Source organism: Trichoderma evansii (assembly GCF_050947405.1).
Source record: "Trichoderma evansii strain SZMC 28006 chromosome Unknown GGI43scaffold_14, whole genome shotgun sequence".
Lineage (NCBI taxonomy): Eukaryota > Fungi > Ascomycota > Sordariomycetes > Hypocreales > Hypocreaceae > Trichoderma > Trichoderma evansii.
Genome location: NW_028145192.1, coordinates 101,845 through 118,435, shown reverse-complemented (window position 1 = coordinate 118,435; position 16,591 = coordinate 101,845). Strand labels below are relative to the sequence as shown.

The 16,591-nt window shown below is 48.8% G+C and overlaps 2 protein-coding genes across 2 annotated transcripts; both read left to right on the top strand.

Moving 5' to 3' along the window:
• Window positions 1-5,651: 5,651 nt before the first annotated feature.
• On the top strand, window positions 5,652-7,503 carry GGI43DRAFT_85635 (uncharacterized protein). The gene has a single exon (XM_083210416.1). The coding sequence runs from the start codon at window positions 6,093-6,095 to the stop codon at window positions 7,269-7,271; it is 1,179 nt and encodes a 392-aa protein (XP_083059099.1). The 5' UTR covers window positions 5,652-6,092; the 3' UTR covers window positions 7,272-7,503.
• Window positions 7,504-8,684: 1,181 nt separating this feature from the next.
• Window positions 8,685-13,990, top strand: GGI43DRAFT_408477 (ubiquitin-binding serine/threonine protein kinase VPS15). Its single transcript, XM_083206365.1, has 2 exons — window positions 8,685-9,196; window positions 9,292-13,990. Exons 1-2 carry the CDS (start codon window positions 8,983-8,985, stop codon window positions 13,692-13,694), a joined length of 4,617 nt encoding a protein of 1,538 aa, XP_083059098.1. The 5' UTR covers window positions 8,685-8,982; the 3' UTR covers window positions 13,695-13,990.
• The last annotated feature ends 2,601 nt before the right edge of the window (window positions 13,991-16,591 follow it).

Genomic DNA, 16,591 nt, shown 5'->3' with positions numbered 1-16,591 from the left:
GTATAGAAGAAGAATACGCATAAATCCTACCTCTTAACTTCGTACATGTATGTATGCATATAGCACTATCTTTTTAGATTGTCCCACCTCTTCCACCATAGGTACTTACTGTATCTGCATACCTGTGGCTGGCTCACAAGGGCAGTATTTTGCAACATGGTACCTGCGAATCCGTACTCCAAGGCCAACTCGTAATTTTGTTCTGGCTCTCTTCTATGCTTTCCATTGACCGAGCTAGTTTCCGCCGCCCCTAGCCAGCCGTCTGAGCGCTACTCTGCGGCCCGAAACTTAGCCAAGGGAGATTTTTCTTTTCGCTTGTGGATGGACGAGATTCAGGTCGAAAACGTACAATTTTACGCCCGTACTTGTCGATCCCTTTTAGATGCGGTGCTAATACAAGCCCAGCACGGGCGCACGTACCATGTACAGGGCATGGCGTAGGTACTCTGTACAAATGGCACATGCTACTCTGCATGCAGAAAATGACAAGGCCAGCGGCACGAATCTACAGGTACCCGTGTACGGAGTACATCTCCATGTACCGCTTCGCTTCGCCTTCCGTTTGGCATAACCCTGGGTTACGTAAAGCTGCGCTGACACAAGACAGCTCAAGAGGCAGAGACAGCGACAGGGGTTCTCTGAAAATCATCTCCGGTTGTCTCTTTCGCTTTCGCTTCAGCCAAGCTGGAGTCGCCGATGCGGCACGACGTCGACGACACGCCTGACTCGGCCGATTCGCACCGCGCTCAGCTGATTGGCGACAGCAGGACGGCCCAGCGGCCAATCTGATTGCCCCGAAGAATGCAGCGCATGATTTCCTTATCCACCAACTGCATCGCCGTAGACTGTCTTTCTGCGCTGTCGTTGGACGCAGCACTGCTTGTGGTGCTACTGCCGGCGGGTCTCGAACGAACGGGCGTGGAGAGAGCATGATGATACTGATACTGATACAACAAAGGCAGCTCACACCATCTTGCTTCAATTACCAAAAAAGCATCATATGCTGCCCGCACTGTTGCATGCTGTTGTTCCTGTTCCTGGCTCTTCGGCTCTGCAACACGCCCGGACTAGCGACAAACAAAGAAGTCAAGCCGTCAGCAGCCTGCATACCGGCTATCCATCTCGACGCGGAGGGCGTCATTTTTGCCTCTTCTTGGTGTTGTGCTGTTGGCCCTTCTTGTATCCCGCGGACTTGCGCAGCTTCCCATGGCAGGCCGGCTACCCGCCGGAGTCACATTCCGAGGACTCACCACAGCGTTTGACTAAACTCCGCTATCTCCCCGGGATGGACGTTGAAAAAGTCCCCTTCTCTCGATGACCGTGCATACAGGTATGTGCCTCTAGGCCGATGCTTCATGAATGCCACGTCCAGCGGGGTTTCACCCGGATATCGCTGCGAATCACAGTTTGATATCAAGAATCAACCTGGATTCCGGTGACTACCTGTTTGGACCTTGTACCCCGTACTAAGCCCTCCATGTGTGTGCCAGCACTACCATGTGCGTGAGCATTAGGAAATCCACGGAGCGAGCAAGAAAAAGGCTGCTGTGTAGGCATCTAATCTGGCGCGATTCGGTTGTCTGTGTGCCGTCTAGCGAGCCTGGCACGGCATGGCATTGACGCCACAGTGCCCTCATCATGGAGATGAAGCTTAAGAGCCTCCACCCCAGTTTATTAGCCCCGATCTTAAAATGGACCACCAAATGGTATGCGAGAAAAAAGGAGAAAAAAGGCACCAAATTAGCCCATCGGATCACGACGAAGCAAAGCTGCAGGATACTAGCTGGTATTGCAGCGAGCTAGCATAGAGGCCAATGTCAACGGCCATGCGTGGAGATGCGAATCCTGGCTGGCTGGATGAAAAAAAGATTCAAGACATTTCAAAAGACAAGATACATGTACAAAGTACGACGCAAGACAGAGAGGCTCCTGCGGGACTGTTGGATGGTCTCATTGCCGGCGAGTGGTCGCCGATCAGCTGGGGACGGCGATTGGTCGATGTGTCACAACTGGATCGCCGAAAGACTTTGACTACGGAAGTTGTGTTACTTTGCGAGTGCAACTAGATGATTTGACTCAGAGGATTCTTTATTATCAGAAACAACATGCAGCAGCAGGATCAGCAGGTCTTTCCCACTCAAGAACGGTATATACAGTACTACGCTGATATTAGCGCAAAAAGCCATATTGCACATTGCACAAGTGCTAAACTAGTGGAACTCGGAGTCCCGCGCGGCTGTTTATCCCAGCGGGATAGGCACATGCTGCCCGAGTGGGATAGGCGATGGATGATGCCACGACAACTTTTTCAGCGCTTGAGCCAAAGGCCGTTTTGGCGAAAGACGCTCATACTGTGCGCACTCCGAGGATGACGGCACGCATCTTGCATGAAAAGAGGATAATACTCCTGCCACTGAAATAGACATAGAAAACACACATAGAGGGAAAACCCGGGGTAGACATTGGATCGCCGTTGAGCTGTGTTTGACGGTATGGCGGCTTCGGTAGATTCGGTAGATTCGGCGTGCTGCTCTCGGTTTAATAACAGCAAAGTGGACGGCGAGACCCCGGTTGTGATCAAGCCAACAGTTACATTGGACCTCTTGCATTCGGAACTTGGAGTCGGCATTTCACTCATTGAGAAAAGCGCTCGCTCTGTTATTCGTCGCCTCGTGCTAAACAGCGGCTGTAAAAGAACAAAAGAAAAAGCAAAAAATTAAAGACAGCATAAGAATGCCCAGCCTCGCGTGCGGCGCCGCCGTTGAGCGGCTCGGGAGCCTCGCTTACGGTGATATCTGAGCTTACAGGCGATGCCTCCTTGTTCGCGGCTATTGCTCGTCGTTTTTTCTTCTTCTTTTCTCGCCTGTGCTGAGATCTCCTGGTGCGGCAAAGGTACAGGTAGGTGCTTGCGGCGATCCGCTCAGTGGATCATGGGTCCAGGAGACGTGAGACGACAGGTATCAATCTTGTTAGGTCGTTTTAGCAGGGAGCTTCGCTGCCAAGGCCTGTGGCGACGGTCGAGCTCAACCTGGCGCCCAGCCGGAGGATGAACTCATCGCTGGCTGATTGCAATCTGTCGGCCGCGCCCATGCCATAATCCTACCAAGGACTCCTACTTGCGCTGCTACTGTACGGCACTCTGCTTCCACTTGGGCTTCTGGGCTTCTGGATGGCGCAGACAGGCCCGCTCGGCGAGCCACATTTCACGTCACAGCAGGTCGCAGCCGTTGCAAGTGGGACAGGCATCATACATAGTGGCATACTGATGCCTCCTTGTACTACGGCTGCTGCTAGGCCGATGTGCTAGGCCGATGTGCTAGGCCGATGTGCTAGGCCGACGTGCTAGATGATGGCGCGAAGCCGCGTTGCACAGAGATCTAAGATGCCGGAAGCTTGTGTGTGCTGTGCCTCGAGCCTAGGTCGCCCTAAAGGCTTAGCTCCGGTATCTGGACGCAGCTGCGAACGACCGGACCGTGAATAATGGAGCCTGGGGATGCTGAGAGTGCGTATTCACGACGTCAAGCCGGTTCGATCGGAGCACAGCAGATATTCTGCATTCCTCGCCTTGTATATAGTTCAGCCTATTTTCTGCAGGCTGTGTAAAGAATTACTGACTGCATACACGGGGAACCTCTTGCGTGCTCATCGTTTTGACACGGTATCGGTCTAGCAAAAAGGCATTTCAATTTAACCCCCCGCCTAGAGTTGGCCCTTTTTGATGCTAATAAAACAACGGCGTGGCAAAAGCCGACTCGGCGCGGCGCGCAGAAGCGTGTAGATCTAATCCTGCCGTAGAATTTTTTGCTTTTTTCCAACTTAAGACTGAGATCATCGTGTCTGCTAGCCGTAGTGATGCAGCATTAGCATCGTTTCTGTTCTTCTGCCAGCTGCATTATAATGTCATGGAAACAAGGGGATATCCGGCGGTCTTCCTCTCTCTTCGCTGCGGCGGCGGCGATAGGATATAGACCCGATGGAGTATAGTGCTAGAGCCTCATTCCATGTCATTTTCACTGCTCTTTTCGATCTTTTTTTTTTATAACTATTTTGTTTATTGAGAGAATGGCTGGGGATAAGAGAGGGGCCATCTATATTTCTCCTCCACTTAGAACTACGGCGTTTACGCTCACATAGCCTATTAGTCGGCCTCTGAGAAGAACAAGGTCCACAAAAGAATGCCAAACCAACAACACAAAAGCACGTCCTGCCAAGAGGCAATAGTATAAGAAAGCAGCTCGAATCCACTGCCTGCTGCATGCTGCGGACTTTGCTCTAACCCGAAGTGCGTACGAGTAGGAAGCATGCATTGGTTGTATGGAGTTGTGAAATGCGGTATGCGTGCAGGTACAAAGCTCTGAGATGGGGCCCGGATGCCAAGTTGCCGACATCTGCCATATAGTTGTAGAGTTTGATACAAATGGAGTAAATTCCCTATTTTGATATTGCTTGTTGCATACTATCTACGTGTATAAGCAAGCAGCCTTGCTTGGCGAGAGCCGAGCCATGTGCTGCAAAATTGCCAGCGAGGATGACGGGCATGGGATGGCAGAAGTACTGCCGCACACTATTCGCACATAAATGCCCAATCGGGTAGTGTGTCTGCGAAGTTTGCGATTGGCCAGCGGCGGCAGATGCGGCTTGAGTCGTTACGCCCCCGGCGCTGCGTGTATACATGTATACTTTGTCGGCGGTCGCTCTAACCGCTCACACGGCGTCCCGCGTATTACGCACCCGGCAGGGACAGAGTACGCGCTGCAAGTATCCGGTACCTCTGCAGGACAGGCGCTCTCGTATGCTCGTTCCAGCATCGCAGGCGCGCTGTGACATGCAGTGCTGCCCACAGTGTGATCCGGGCCACCTCGGTCCCGTGAGATACGGGGTCGGTCCCCGAATCAGCGTGTGACGGTTATGGCAATTCGTGAGCGACGGTGACGACTCAGGGTGCAGGCACTGTGTGTGACGTACTGTGGGAACCGGCGGCCCTTGCGCTCCTTCTGGGGCCTTGCGAGTGACCTGGTACCTCGCGGTGCATGTACCCCGTACCTGGCCCCCCCGGTACTGCGAATACAGGCAGCGCGACGTCCAGGTGGAGGTCGTACATGTACCCCATGTCCTTGCTTCCGAGGTGGAGCCCTGTACTGTGCCCACGCCCGCCCAACAGCGCAGCACACTCCTCAGGCCAACAACCTTGCTCCTGTGTGAGGTGTAGGTGCCTGTAGCATCCAGTACAGCTGTATTCCCTCTCTACAGGGTCCCCGTCTCATCAATTGACGGATGGCCGTTATTAATATTACAGGTCACCCTTCCTGCTGCGCGCCTCGCTCTTCCTACTTTTCTGTTTGCGTGCTCGCTTCTTCAACTCTCTCGACTGCTCTCTTCCTCTATCTCAATACGCAGATCCAGATCCATATCCAGATACATCAGACGAACGCTTCCCGTCGCCGCCTCAGTGCCAACTAGTTGTTCGACCGAACTGCAATCATCGCCCAACCGGAGTTTAGCATCTCCCCCCTCGGCAAACCTTCCAAGCCACCAAAAAGCATATCGCTGGCAGCTCCATCGACTACGGACGACGGACAGAGATCAGACCGCTACACCACACTCGCGCACACACACCACGCCACTTACCTCGCTCTCAGTTCTCCACTGCCTCAAACGACTTTCTTCCCCGTCCTTTCCCTCGACGCTAGTGGAATATCGGACGGCTGGCTCGCGCTGTTTTTTTTCTCTCCAAGCCTCTTTACCAAGAACAAAAGCTGGTTACTGGACAGGCAAAAAAAAAAAAAGGTTCATAGGCGGACTGGGCTTGTTGCGACGGCGAGCTCCACCGAGCTAACGTAAGGCCAAAGCTACCCTCTTTGTCCACCCTTTTTCTTTGCTCTCTCTCTCCTCGCTTCCTCTCCACTCTTTCTCTGGAGTCCCTTATTCCAGTCCTCGAGGGCAGCGTCCAACGACGCCTAAGGAGACAACTGATACGATCTCGACGAAATTATCGAAAACTACACCTTTGATTTGATTGTTAGGTGCCGACACCTAACACCGCCACAATTGCTCCGTCAAGAGTCTCGTCGCGGGAAAACAACTTCCGCGATATGGCTATCGACGCTTTAAAGAATCTTATAAACAACATCCCCGACTGGCAGACGAAGCTCGATGAGCTGAGTAGCCAGGTCGACAAGCGCCAGCTGGAGCTGGCTGCTTTGGCTGAGGCAAACCCCCACAAGGAACCCGAGACCAGGTCCCTGAGGAATAAAGGCTCAACGGAATCCCTCAAGCCCAAGGATGATGGCGCGATGCACATCTTCTTCTCTGAAGATGTTCCCACTCAGCAACAGCCCGACATTGTCAAAGCACCCTTTCACGGCCCCAGAGAACGCCGGTCGTCACCGCCAAGCCCTGCTGCCGAGAAGCGCCCCCTATTCCCCAAGTCATCAACAGATACCAACGCCATCCCCAGCGCCAGAGTGGCCAGGAAGACCAAGACGGCGTCTATTGCCTCAGCAGATGGCCCTCGCCAGACATATCGTACCAGGAATATGATCATCGTTTACTACGACAGCTACGTTCAGGGTTTCTTTGATGACCTGGTTCGATTTATATCGTCAAGTAGGAATCTGATGCGCAAGGCCAAAATGGCAGCCAAAGTCGCGCAAATTAAGAAGTTGGCCGAGATGGAAGTTCCTGATGACGAGAACACCGGTGGTGACGATAGGGGCGCCGAGGCACTCCCCTCACTACGATATATTAGCAGTCGGCGGTATGGACCTGCTGCCATGCGCAGCGGCCACCCCGGCCTGGCAAACCAGACCCCGGACGTATATGATGAGCTGGACAAGGCCCTTGAGTTTGTGCAGAGCACGTGTGAGCACGGTGCCCATCAGTTTCTAAGAGATGCCAAGTGCAACGAAGAAGTATCAAAGATCCAGACACGTATCGGCGAGGTGCTCGAGATGGCTAAGAAGGAAATGGAGCGTATTGAGCGCGAAGAGCCCGACCTGATGAAGGAGAGCGCTGAGGCTAAGCCCCGTACGATAAAGTCCATCACCGTCAGCAGGACATTGGTACCGCATCACAAAGAAGTCGGCGATGCCCATTCGCAGAAGCTCGAAGTTGCAGATCCTGCCGCACCAAGGGCTCCTCTGATGCACATGGTCGATCGGATCGAGGCAGACCCAAATGCCGGCCAGAGCGACTTCGATACAGAGGCCATGCTGGCAAAGATACGGTATCGCTCAACACGGCAGATGCGCATGCGTGCCATAGTAAACTGAGAAAAAAACAAAACAACACAAGTCAGAAAGCTTTATTTTTTGCATAACCGACGTAGCTCGGGCGTGGGGATCAGGAAATGCCACAACATTTCCTTGCCAATGACGGAATGAAAAACCAATTTTTTTGTTTTTTAACGATCCTGGTATGCATAGGAGTTCAGGAATAATGGGTGGGGAGGTATACATCTTAGCATTTTGCACAAATGGGGGCTATTGAAGCCACAGTTTACAAAGGAAATATCGCATTAGCCGCGAAAAGGGGCGTTTTTGTTTACTTTACTTTATTTTACTACATTTACTCTTTTTTCTTCATTTACTTGTCCATCATACCTCCTTCATTTGGAATACCTTTTTTTCTTCTCTTTTTTCCACACACTATATCTCTTGGGTTTCTTTTTTAGGGCAAAATATCCGGATCAGATTATGCTGGGACTTCTCGTTGAGAGAAATTGCATCTTTGTCGATGTTTTCGAGGTTGGAGAGGGCGACGCAGTGCTGGATTCTGAGCCTATTCCTTGTCTATCATGAAAGGAATCCCTTATTCTTATCTCTTTTCTCTTTTCCTCTTTCTTCCCTCTTTTACTTTTTATGTTCATTGACGTGTTCTTGCAATACGGACTGTGTACAACTTTCACAACTCGAAAGAAAGAGGAGAGTAAAAAGAAAGAGGGAGAGGGGTGATGGAGAGAGGAAGAAACATGGGTTTATCTTTCCTAAGTTTTTCTTTTACCTGGTGTATATGAGTCTTTGGATATGGATATCGGGGCATGGTCAACGTTTGGTGCCATCTATAACTACTTTTTTTTTATCTTACTTTTACCAACTTTACACAAATATGATATGGGCTCTATTTCTGGGTACATGACATTAATTCCCACCGTGGTTAATTGAAATACATATAGTACATTTAATGGAAAGCTGTGAACAGAATGAATCCTTTTTATCTCCTTATCCTTTCTTATTTTCTTTGTTGTCTTGTAGTATGGCCATTCTTGTGAAGTGTAATAGAGTAGCAAGAATCTGTAAAATGCTCGGTTAGCTCTCACCAAAACTCATGCCTTTCCAAATTCAGTAAAAAAAAAACATCACAGAATGTTATCTGTGTATTGAATTAAATTGACAAATTATAAATAGCTCGATTTCTACGTGGGATAATAGTTTTTCTGCCTTTTCAGACTCTTGGTCCATGGCTGTAGCAGTATTGATTGCATCAAGAAAGGCTTTATATAGGCAAGGCTGAAGGTTTGAGTGTCTTGGCAGCTTAGCTTAGCAGGCAGCCAAGCTCAACTGTTTTTAGCTTTGGCGGGCAGCTGATTTTAGTGGTTGCTAGCGAGTTGCTTATGCGGCCAAGCCTACCCACTATGGCGGCGTAGGTACCTGGCAAGCTCCGATCCAAAGGCGGCGCATGTTAGCAGGTGACGTCCCTCCCGCACTTTGAACCTCTGCACAGCTACCAGCTCTTTCTTTCTTCGTTACACGACCCCGACGACGATATCTGGCGGTCCCGTTCGAAACCGTTGCTTTATCGACCTGGATTTTCCCGTCTATCCAAGATGACGGCTGCCTCCTCCCTGGCCGAACGATAAGACGTCGCATCCCAACCCTCTCTCGGTCGTCTTGTTGCGTCTCGTCTGGTGTTGCATCTCAGGTCGCAAACGCTCTCTAGCTACCCAGAGGACGAGATTTATACATTCCGCTCGCTCGATTCACCATGGGTCAGGGCTTCTCTCTCGCAACGCCGTCAGCCGGCGCGGCGGGCATAGATATTGCGCAGCTACAGGATATCCAATACGAGAAGAGCATTGGAAATGCCCGGTTCATGAAGAGCATCCGGGGCAGGCATGAGCATGGCGTTGTGTTGGTCAAGGTCCTTGTGAAGCCGTATACGGAAGTGAAGCTGGAAAAGTACAAGAAGAAGATTATAGGTGAGAGCTTTATTGCGTCTGTGGTGTGGTTTACGAGGGGACCATACGCGGCGGGAGCATAATACATGTATGCTGACCATGTGCACTCTGATTAGAGCAACGAAAGGCGTTGGCGGACGTCCCCAATGCTTTGGGTTTTCAGCGAATCATCGAGACCGAGACGAACGGATATCTGGTGCGGCAGTTCATGTACAACTCTCTTTATGATCGTATGAGCACGCGGCCTTTCCTCGAAGATATCGAAAAGAAGTGGTTAGCCTTTCAGCTTCTCTGCGCCTTGCGGGATTGCCATGCACGGGATGTCTATCATGGAGACATCAAGGCTCAGAATGTGCTGGTTACATCGTGGAACTGGCTGTATCTGACGGACTTTTCATCTGCCTACAAGCCTATTATGCTTCCGGACGACAACCCCGGTGATTTTTCCTACTTTTTCGACTCCTCTGGACGGCGGACGTGCTATATTGCCCCCGAGCGGTTTTATTCATCCACCGAAACTCCGCCGCAGAATCCCAAGATGACGTGGGCCATGGACATTTTCAGCGCGGGATGTGTCATTGCGCAGCTGTTCCTCGAATCTGAAATATTCAGTCTCGCACAGCTGTACAAGTATCGTCGTGGCGAGTACGACCCGGTCATTACTCACTTGAGCGTCATATCCGATAAAGATGTGCGAGATATGATTGCTCATATGATTCAACTTGACCCGGAGAGGCGTTATTCAGCGGAGCAGTATCTTGATTTTTGGAAAGATAAAGTCTTTCCTAGCTATTTTTACAACTTCTTACACCAATACATGGAGCTTATTACGGATCCGTCTTCCGGGAATAGCCCTATATCTGGAGTCGAAAGAAATTTGGGAGAATCGGATAACCGAATCGACAGGATTTTCAACGACTTTGACAAAATTTCGTACTTTTTAGGATACCATAACGAAAAGCAGACTGCGGATCCGATAATTCCCAAATCGAGGCTTGGGCTGGACCATTTCCCAGTCAGACTGAGTATCCCGACTCACGAACATTCCGTTTCTGCAGATCTCGAACCACCAGAGGACGATGGGACGCTGCTATTTCTAACATTGGTTGCCTCGGCTATGAGGACAACAGCCCGAGCTGCGTCTAGAATCAGAGCGTGCGATTTGCTGCTAGCGTTTGCTGAAAGACTTACCGACGAGGCTAAATTGGACAGAGTGTTGCCGTATCTAATGACACTGCTGCGTAAAGAGGAGACGGATATGGTGCTGGTGACAGTCATACGAAACGTCACTCAGCTGCTGCAGCTGGTACGGACGACCACACCAATCAACTCTCATGTTTTGGTGGAATATGTCTTGCCTAGGATGGAGATTGCTCTTGGGACAAAATCGTGGACCCCAAATTCCTTGGTGCGATTGACGTATGCGTCTTGCATAGGCAGCCTTGCTTCTACTGCACAGCGTTTTCTAGAGATGGCATCTAGCCTCAAAACTGATGGCTCAATGCCAATCACCGACCCAGAGGTTGAACCTGGGACTAATGGTGCCACTGCGAACTTTGAAAGTATGTATGATAATGCGAGCCGACAACTGTCTGAAATTCTAGAGAGCCATGCAAAACAGCTCGTTGAGGATCCGGATGCCAATGTTCGACGAGCGTTCTTGACATCAGTACCTGATCTCTGCATGCACTTTCAGGACAATTCAAATGATATTTTACTCTCGCATTTGATCACCTATCTCAACGACGGAGACTGGATGTTGAAGAGCGCCTTCCTGGACACGGTCGTGGGCATTGCAACTTTCATAGGTAGCACAAGCCTAGAAGAATTTATGCTACCTCTCATGGTCCAGACTTTGGCAGATTCAGAGGAGAATGTCGTGCGTTCGGCCTTGCATTCTCTGGCTCAAATTGCAGGACTGGGACTCCTGTCTAGACCAAAGATCTGGGAGCTGGCTGACTTGATAGCTCGGCTTACTATGCACCCGAATACGTGGATCAGAGAATCTGCAGCTGAATTCCTATCCATGGCTGCCAAGTTCTTATCCAAAGCTGATATCCAATGCATATTACTTCCGCTGGTTAGGCCATACCTTAAAATACACTCCCTTTCAGACTTTTCCGAGCTAAATCTGCTCGACTCTTTGAAGAAGCCTCTCCCTAGGGCAGTTTTTGATCAGGCGCTGACTTGGGCTTCCAAAACTGACAAGGGAATCTTTTGGAAATCTGTTTTGGGGAAGCGGCAGTCACCAGGCCAAGTACCGATGGCCTCGGTGGCTCGATCGTCCAAGGAACTTATCTCTTCTTCTCTAAGTAAGATTAACCGCAATGACGAGGATGAACAGTGGCTCGAGAAGCTCAGGAATTTTGGTCTGAAGCCCGAAGACGAGATAAAACTACTGGCGTTGGGCGAGTATATCTGGCGGCTTAGCAAGAACAAGATTCGCGACGCTTTTGTGGTCTCTTCCACAGAGGAAGAAAATATGCCGACAGGATTCGTTCAGCTGAAGGAGCTGGGTGTGACGCCACAGACGGTGTTCTTTGACGATACAGCACTGAAGGACCCATCTGCCGTTTTACCAGATTTGGAGCCTACACCTCCCGTGACAGGTCCGTATACAATTGCAGATGCGCTATTAGACGCCTCTATGACAATAGATGATACGCTCGGTAAGAAAAAGCGCACCGCGCTTCATTCACACAAAAGGGTACACAGTATTGGTCCTTTACCTTCTAGGGGTACAGGAAGGCTCCTATCTCCCACTGGGAGTGGCAGAGCCAGTTCGACGGACTCTAGGAGGGCCATGACATCTACCTTGGGCCCTGGGGATGATTCTGTTTCCGTCAAGGATGCATCTTATTCTTCTCGCCGAGGTATCCGGCATCAATCAAGTGCCCTCAGCCTTTTGGATCGCAAAGACGGGCACAAGTCTATACCGGAGACTGGAACTAGCGATGCTAATGCTTTTGGAGAGGTAGAAGGCCCGTTTGCCCAAGCAGTACCAATACAAGCTGTTTCTGGGCTGCATACAGAGGCCGAAGACAGCGCCCGCCAGAGGCATGTGAGGCATAGCTATGAAGGGACAGATCCTCATATTCGACGCATGCTTGACAACATGTATGTTGAAAACTTCCCTCGCGACGTGCTGGAGTTTGGGCCCATGGTCCAGCCTATCTCGGGAGACAAGAGCAGGTCGGTCAATGTGCCTGGCGCAGACCCTCCATGGAAGCCGGATGGGCATCTTGTGGCGACGTTTGCAGAACACCATGGGCCTATTAATCGGGTCATCCCATCTCCGGATCACATCTTCTTCATCACAGGCGGTAACGACGGGACGGTCAAGGTATGGGATACACAGCGGCTTGAGCGCAACATTACGAACCGATCGCGGCAGACTTACAAACATGCTGAAGGAGCACATGTTCTTGCTCTCTGCTTTGTTGAGAACTCTCATTGCTTTGTCAGCTGTGCGTCTGATGGCAGCGTTCACGTAGTCAAGGTTGACACGGTTCCTACTAGCGGTGTCATTAGGTATACAAAGCTGCGGGTTTTGCGTGAATATCAGCTACCAGAAGGCGAATATGCAGTATGGTGCGAGCATTTCAAGCAAGAACAGAATTCTATTCTCGTTATTGCTACAAATCTGTCGAGAATTCTCGCCATGGACCTGCGAACTATGACTGTACTCTACATACTGGAAAATCCTGTTCATCATGGAACCCCGACATGTTTCTGCATTGACAAGAAGAGAAACTGGCTATGCGTGGGGACCTCTCATGGTGTTGTCGACCTGTGGGATCTTCGTTTCAAGATGAGGCTGAAAGGCTGGGGCGTGCCTGGAAAGGGATCCATCTATCGTATCTGTGTGCACCCCAATAAGGGGAGAGGCAAATGGATCTGTGTCGCTGGAGGAACTGGGCAAGGAGAAGTCACGGTGTGGGACCTGGAAAAGACAACTTGCAGAGAGATATACCGAACTGGCCATAATAAGGATAGCCAGAAGGGATATACTGCGTGGGAAGTCGACGAAGACAAGCCTGAAGGGATGCTTGGCCGGTTTGCAACCAACCTCGAGATTAGCGACATGGGCAACGGAGATCGAGGAGTGCGGGCGATGGTTGTAGGCACAGGGACGACGGAAGACTCTCGCGAAGTCCGGCACGCATACATGCTTACAGCAGGGTCAGATAAGATGCTTCGATTCTGGGACATTTCGCGAATTGAAAACTCTTGCATCTACAGCGGCCTCCAGCCGGATGAACAGCCGCCCATATATACAAGCACGAACCCGACAACGTCGACGAACCTGAACACGGAGCGGTTCGCGAGACACGCAGCATCTTCGCCCAATGCGGGAACGGCCAGGCAGAAGGCGCCGAGATCGACGGTGATTTCGATGCAGCAGCAGCAGCTGTTGAAGTCGCATTTAGATCTGATTATGGATGTGGCGATTTTGGAGTATCCGTATTCGATGAGCGTGTCTGTGGATCGGTCTGGCGTGGTTTATGTGTTCCAATAGAATATGATGATTTCTGGAGCTCTTTTGCCCTTTTCTTGTCGAGAATAGAAGGGAGGAGGAGAGAGTTTAGGTTGGTTGTTATTTATTTTTGGTTCGACCGCTGGGAAAGAAGGAAAAGGTTGTTCTGATAAGATACCTGTCATATAACGTTAGATGAGTAGAATTGTATTTTGGGTTTGGCTTCTCCTGTCTGCTCTCTGCCTACTTTAATTGAGAAATGGATGCCTGATATCAACCGTAGCCGCTGGAATTTCTTGGTGTAGCTAAATGGCTAATGACGAATAATTACGATACAATGTTGAATTTTTATAACTTACCCGGAAATGTCTATACAACTGTTGGCCTCAACATTTGTTGCTTCCTCTTGATAATTAACCTACTATATCTGACCAGCATCATATAGACTGCGGGCAGAGAAAAATCTCGTGTCTTGTTACTTACCTTGGGTTCTTCATCTTGGGTGGTTGCATTGACTGCAATCAGAGCCGAGAAAATGATGTTGACGAGTCTCATAATGACAGGTGTTGTTGGGTTATTCTTGGATATAATAAAAGTGAATTATAGGAGTAATAAAGCTTGTTTTCTTTTAGAGGAGAGAAGTAGTGGCAAAATTAGATGAGTAAGAGCAAGATGTAAGGCCTGAATACAAAGAGCATGGGGGAGGGAGAGAAGTGAAAACATTAGTTGATATGACATCCAATCTGCCAGGTCAGATGTTTTAAATGATATGTCTTGGTAAACGCTGTAGATCTTGTGTTTAAGCTGTTGGTCAACAGACTGTAGATTCTATTAATATTGTCTCACTAGAGATGTCAAGAGAGCAGCGGCCCAGTGACTTGGTAATATTAAACCGCTGGGCTTATCATATTTAGAGCTTCTTAACATCTGTCTCTCTCTAAGATTTCTTTTTCAAGGCAGACCAAATCTTGCAGACTCTATAGTAATATCGTTTTTATAAAGAAAAAACGACTGGAGATATTTCATGACCCCGGTAATAGTGCCAGGCTACGGGTGTGTATGCATGTCCATATGAATGTGATCTGTTAGATTCCCGGCTATAATAAAAAAGTCTATGCTGAGAGGAATAAAGGTTGAGTTGTATAATATGACTCTAGCATCAATGCCGCCTTCTAACTAGGCGTCAGAGTTGCAGCGAATTGACTGTGCAGCTCAAATTTCATGGTTCCGTGCTACACTAGCCCAGCCCAATGCTTCGAGGTCAGGTATTCCCGGAGGAGATACATCAAGCGTGCGGTCTTAAGTATTACACTGCGAGGCCCTATATTTTACGTTAGGGCAATGTACTTGGTTTATTGGAACGCAAACACTCACCAAAATAAAGTACAGTTTAGACCTTCTACTTTAATTGAAAAGAGGCCAGCGAAGAAACTATACTTTGAGACTTAGATAAATGGCATTGCTTGGGAATAGATAATCATACCCAAGATTAATTTCCTCGCACTTATTGAGAGTAGCAGCCTTCGGTTCTCCTTGATAGTTAACTTTTGGATGTAAAGGAGCTAATATGCAATGAGTAATTAGCAATGTGTTGTAGAATGTACCCTAGAGCAATGTTTTGTTCTATTATTAATTACTTGCCTTGGCATCATCATTTTGTGCCGCTACATTGGTCAAAAAGAAGGCCAATGGGCCGAGATTAATGAGTCTCATGACGATAGCAATGATACGTGCCGGCTGTTCTTTAAAGACGGCAAAGGTGAGCTAAATGAACTGTGAAAGTTTGAGATTATCAGAGAGAAGGTATTGGCAAAACGGAACGGAAAAGATCAGGATATAAGTACTCGAAGAGCCCAAGAGAGGTAGATGGGCGGAAATATCAATAATAGCACATCCAGCTTACTGACTGGCATATCTTGAATTGTAAAGACATAATATAGTAAGACATTAAAGCAACTGCTGTGGATAGTGAATTTGATCTGCAAAGGACTGTGCCTGATATCGGCTGGGAAACGGTAGATCCTATAGTAATATTGTCTCTCTTGAGAGGGCGATTAGTGACGTTCTGAAACTGAGTAACACCAGATTACTGCATTCACCCTCTTCATGATTAAACTAAGCTAAGCATTGCAAAGCCTATAGTGATACTGTCTCACATGGTAAAGAGCGATCAAGGGAGCTTTAAAGGCTGAGTAATACTAGGTTTCCCGAGTCGTATCTTTATAACATCTTCCATCTGCCTATAAATATCCTTCTTCAGATGAAACTGAGTCTTGCAATTTAAATCAACTCATGTATCAAGACCAATTCATGAAACGCATCATATAAGCAGTGTGCGCACGATGCAGTTTTGTTGCTGGAAATATGTGGGCAGAATGCTATGTTTCCGCTTCTAGTGGCAGTCTAGTTTTATTACATCATTGGAATACAGTATTACTCCAAATGGTGGGTTTGGTACAAGACACGGCACACAAGACCGACATATAAATACTTGAAGGGCTTAGGAGAGTGAGACGTGCGGAAGTATTGAAGATATGGTACAGTAAGATGAAGGAGTAAATTGCAAAAGAATATGCTGTTATATCGTCTGAACCATGAAGATTGGCACCTGATACCAATAGTTAGACAAAAGATTCTATATTAATGTTGTGTCATCTCGTAAAATGCCACTGAGGATGTTTCAGAAGGCTAGTAATAGTATCAGGTTCTCAGGGCTCTTATCGTCATAGCTGTCCACACGTGCCTGGGAGAGTTTCTCTTTGTGTTACACTCAATCATGCAAATCCTATAGTAATATTGTCTCATTGAGTTAAAGATGAATAAGAATATATCTGCACTGGCTATCTTCATATAAATAGCCGGCACATCTTAATTCTAACAAATCGCCCCATTCAGCTACATGCAATAGTAAAAGCCTAGCTATATATACATGTAATTAT

Excerpts from the sequence above, each read along its gene's own strand:
- GGI43DRAFT_408477 (XM_083206365.1), top strand. The coding sequence starts at position 8,983 with ATGGGTCAGGGCTTCTCTCTCGCAACGCCGTCAGCCGGCGCGGCGGGC. Across the intron at positions 9,197-9,291 it reads GTACAAGAAGAAGATTATAG|AGCAACGAAAGGCGTTGGCG; the intron begins GTGAGAGCTTTA and ends CACTCTGATTAG.
- GGI43DRAFT_85635 (XM_083210416.1), top strand. The coding sequence starts at position 6,093 with ATGGCTATCGACGCTTTAAAGAATCTTATAAACAACATCCCCGACTGG.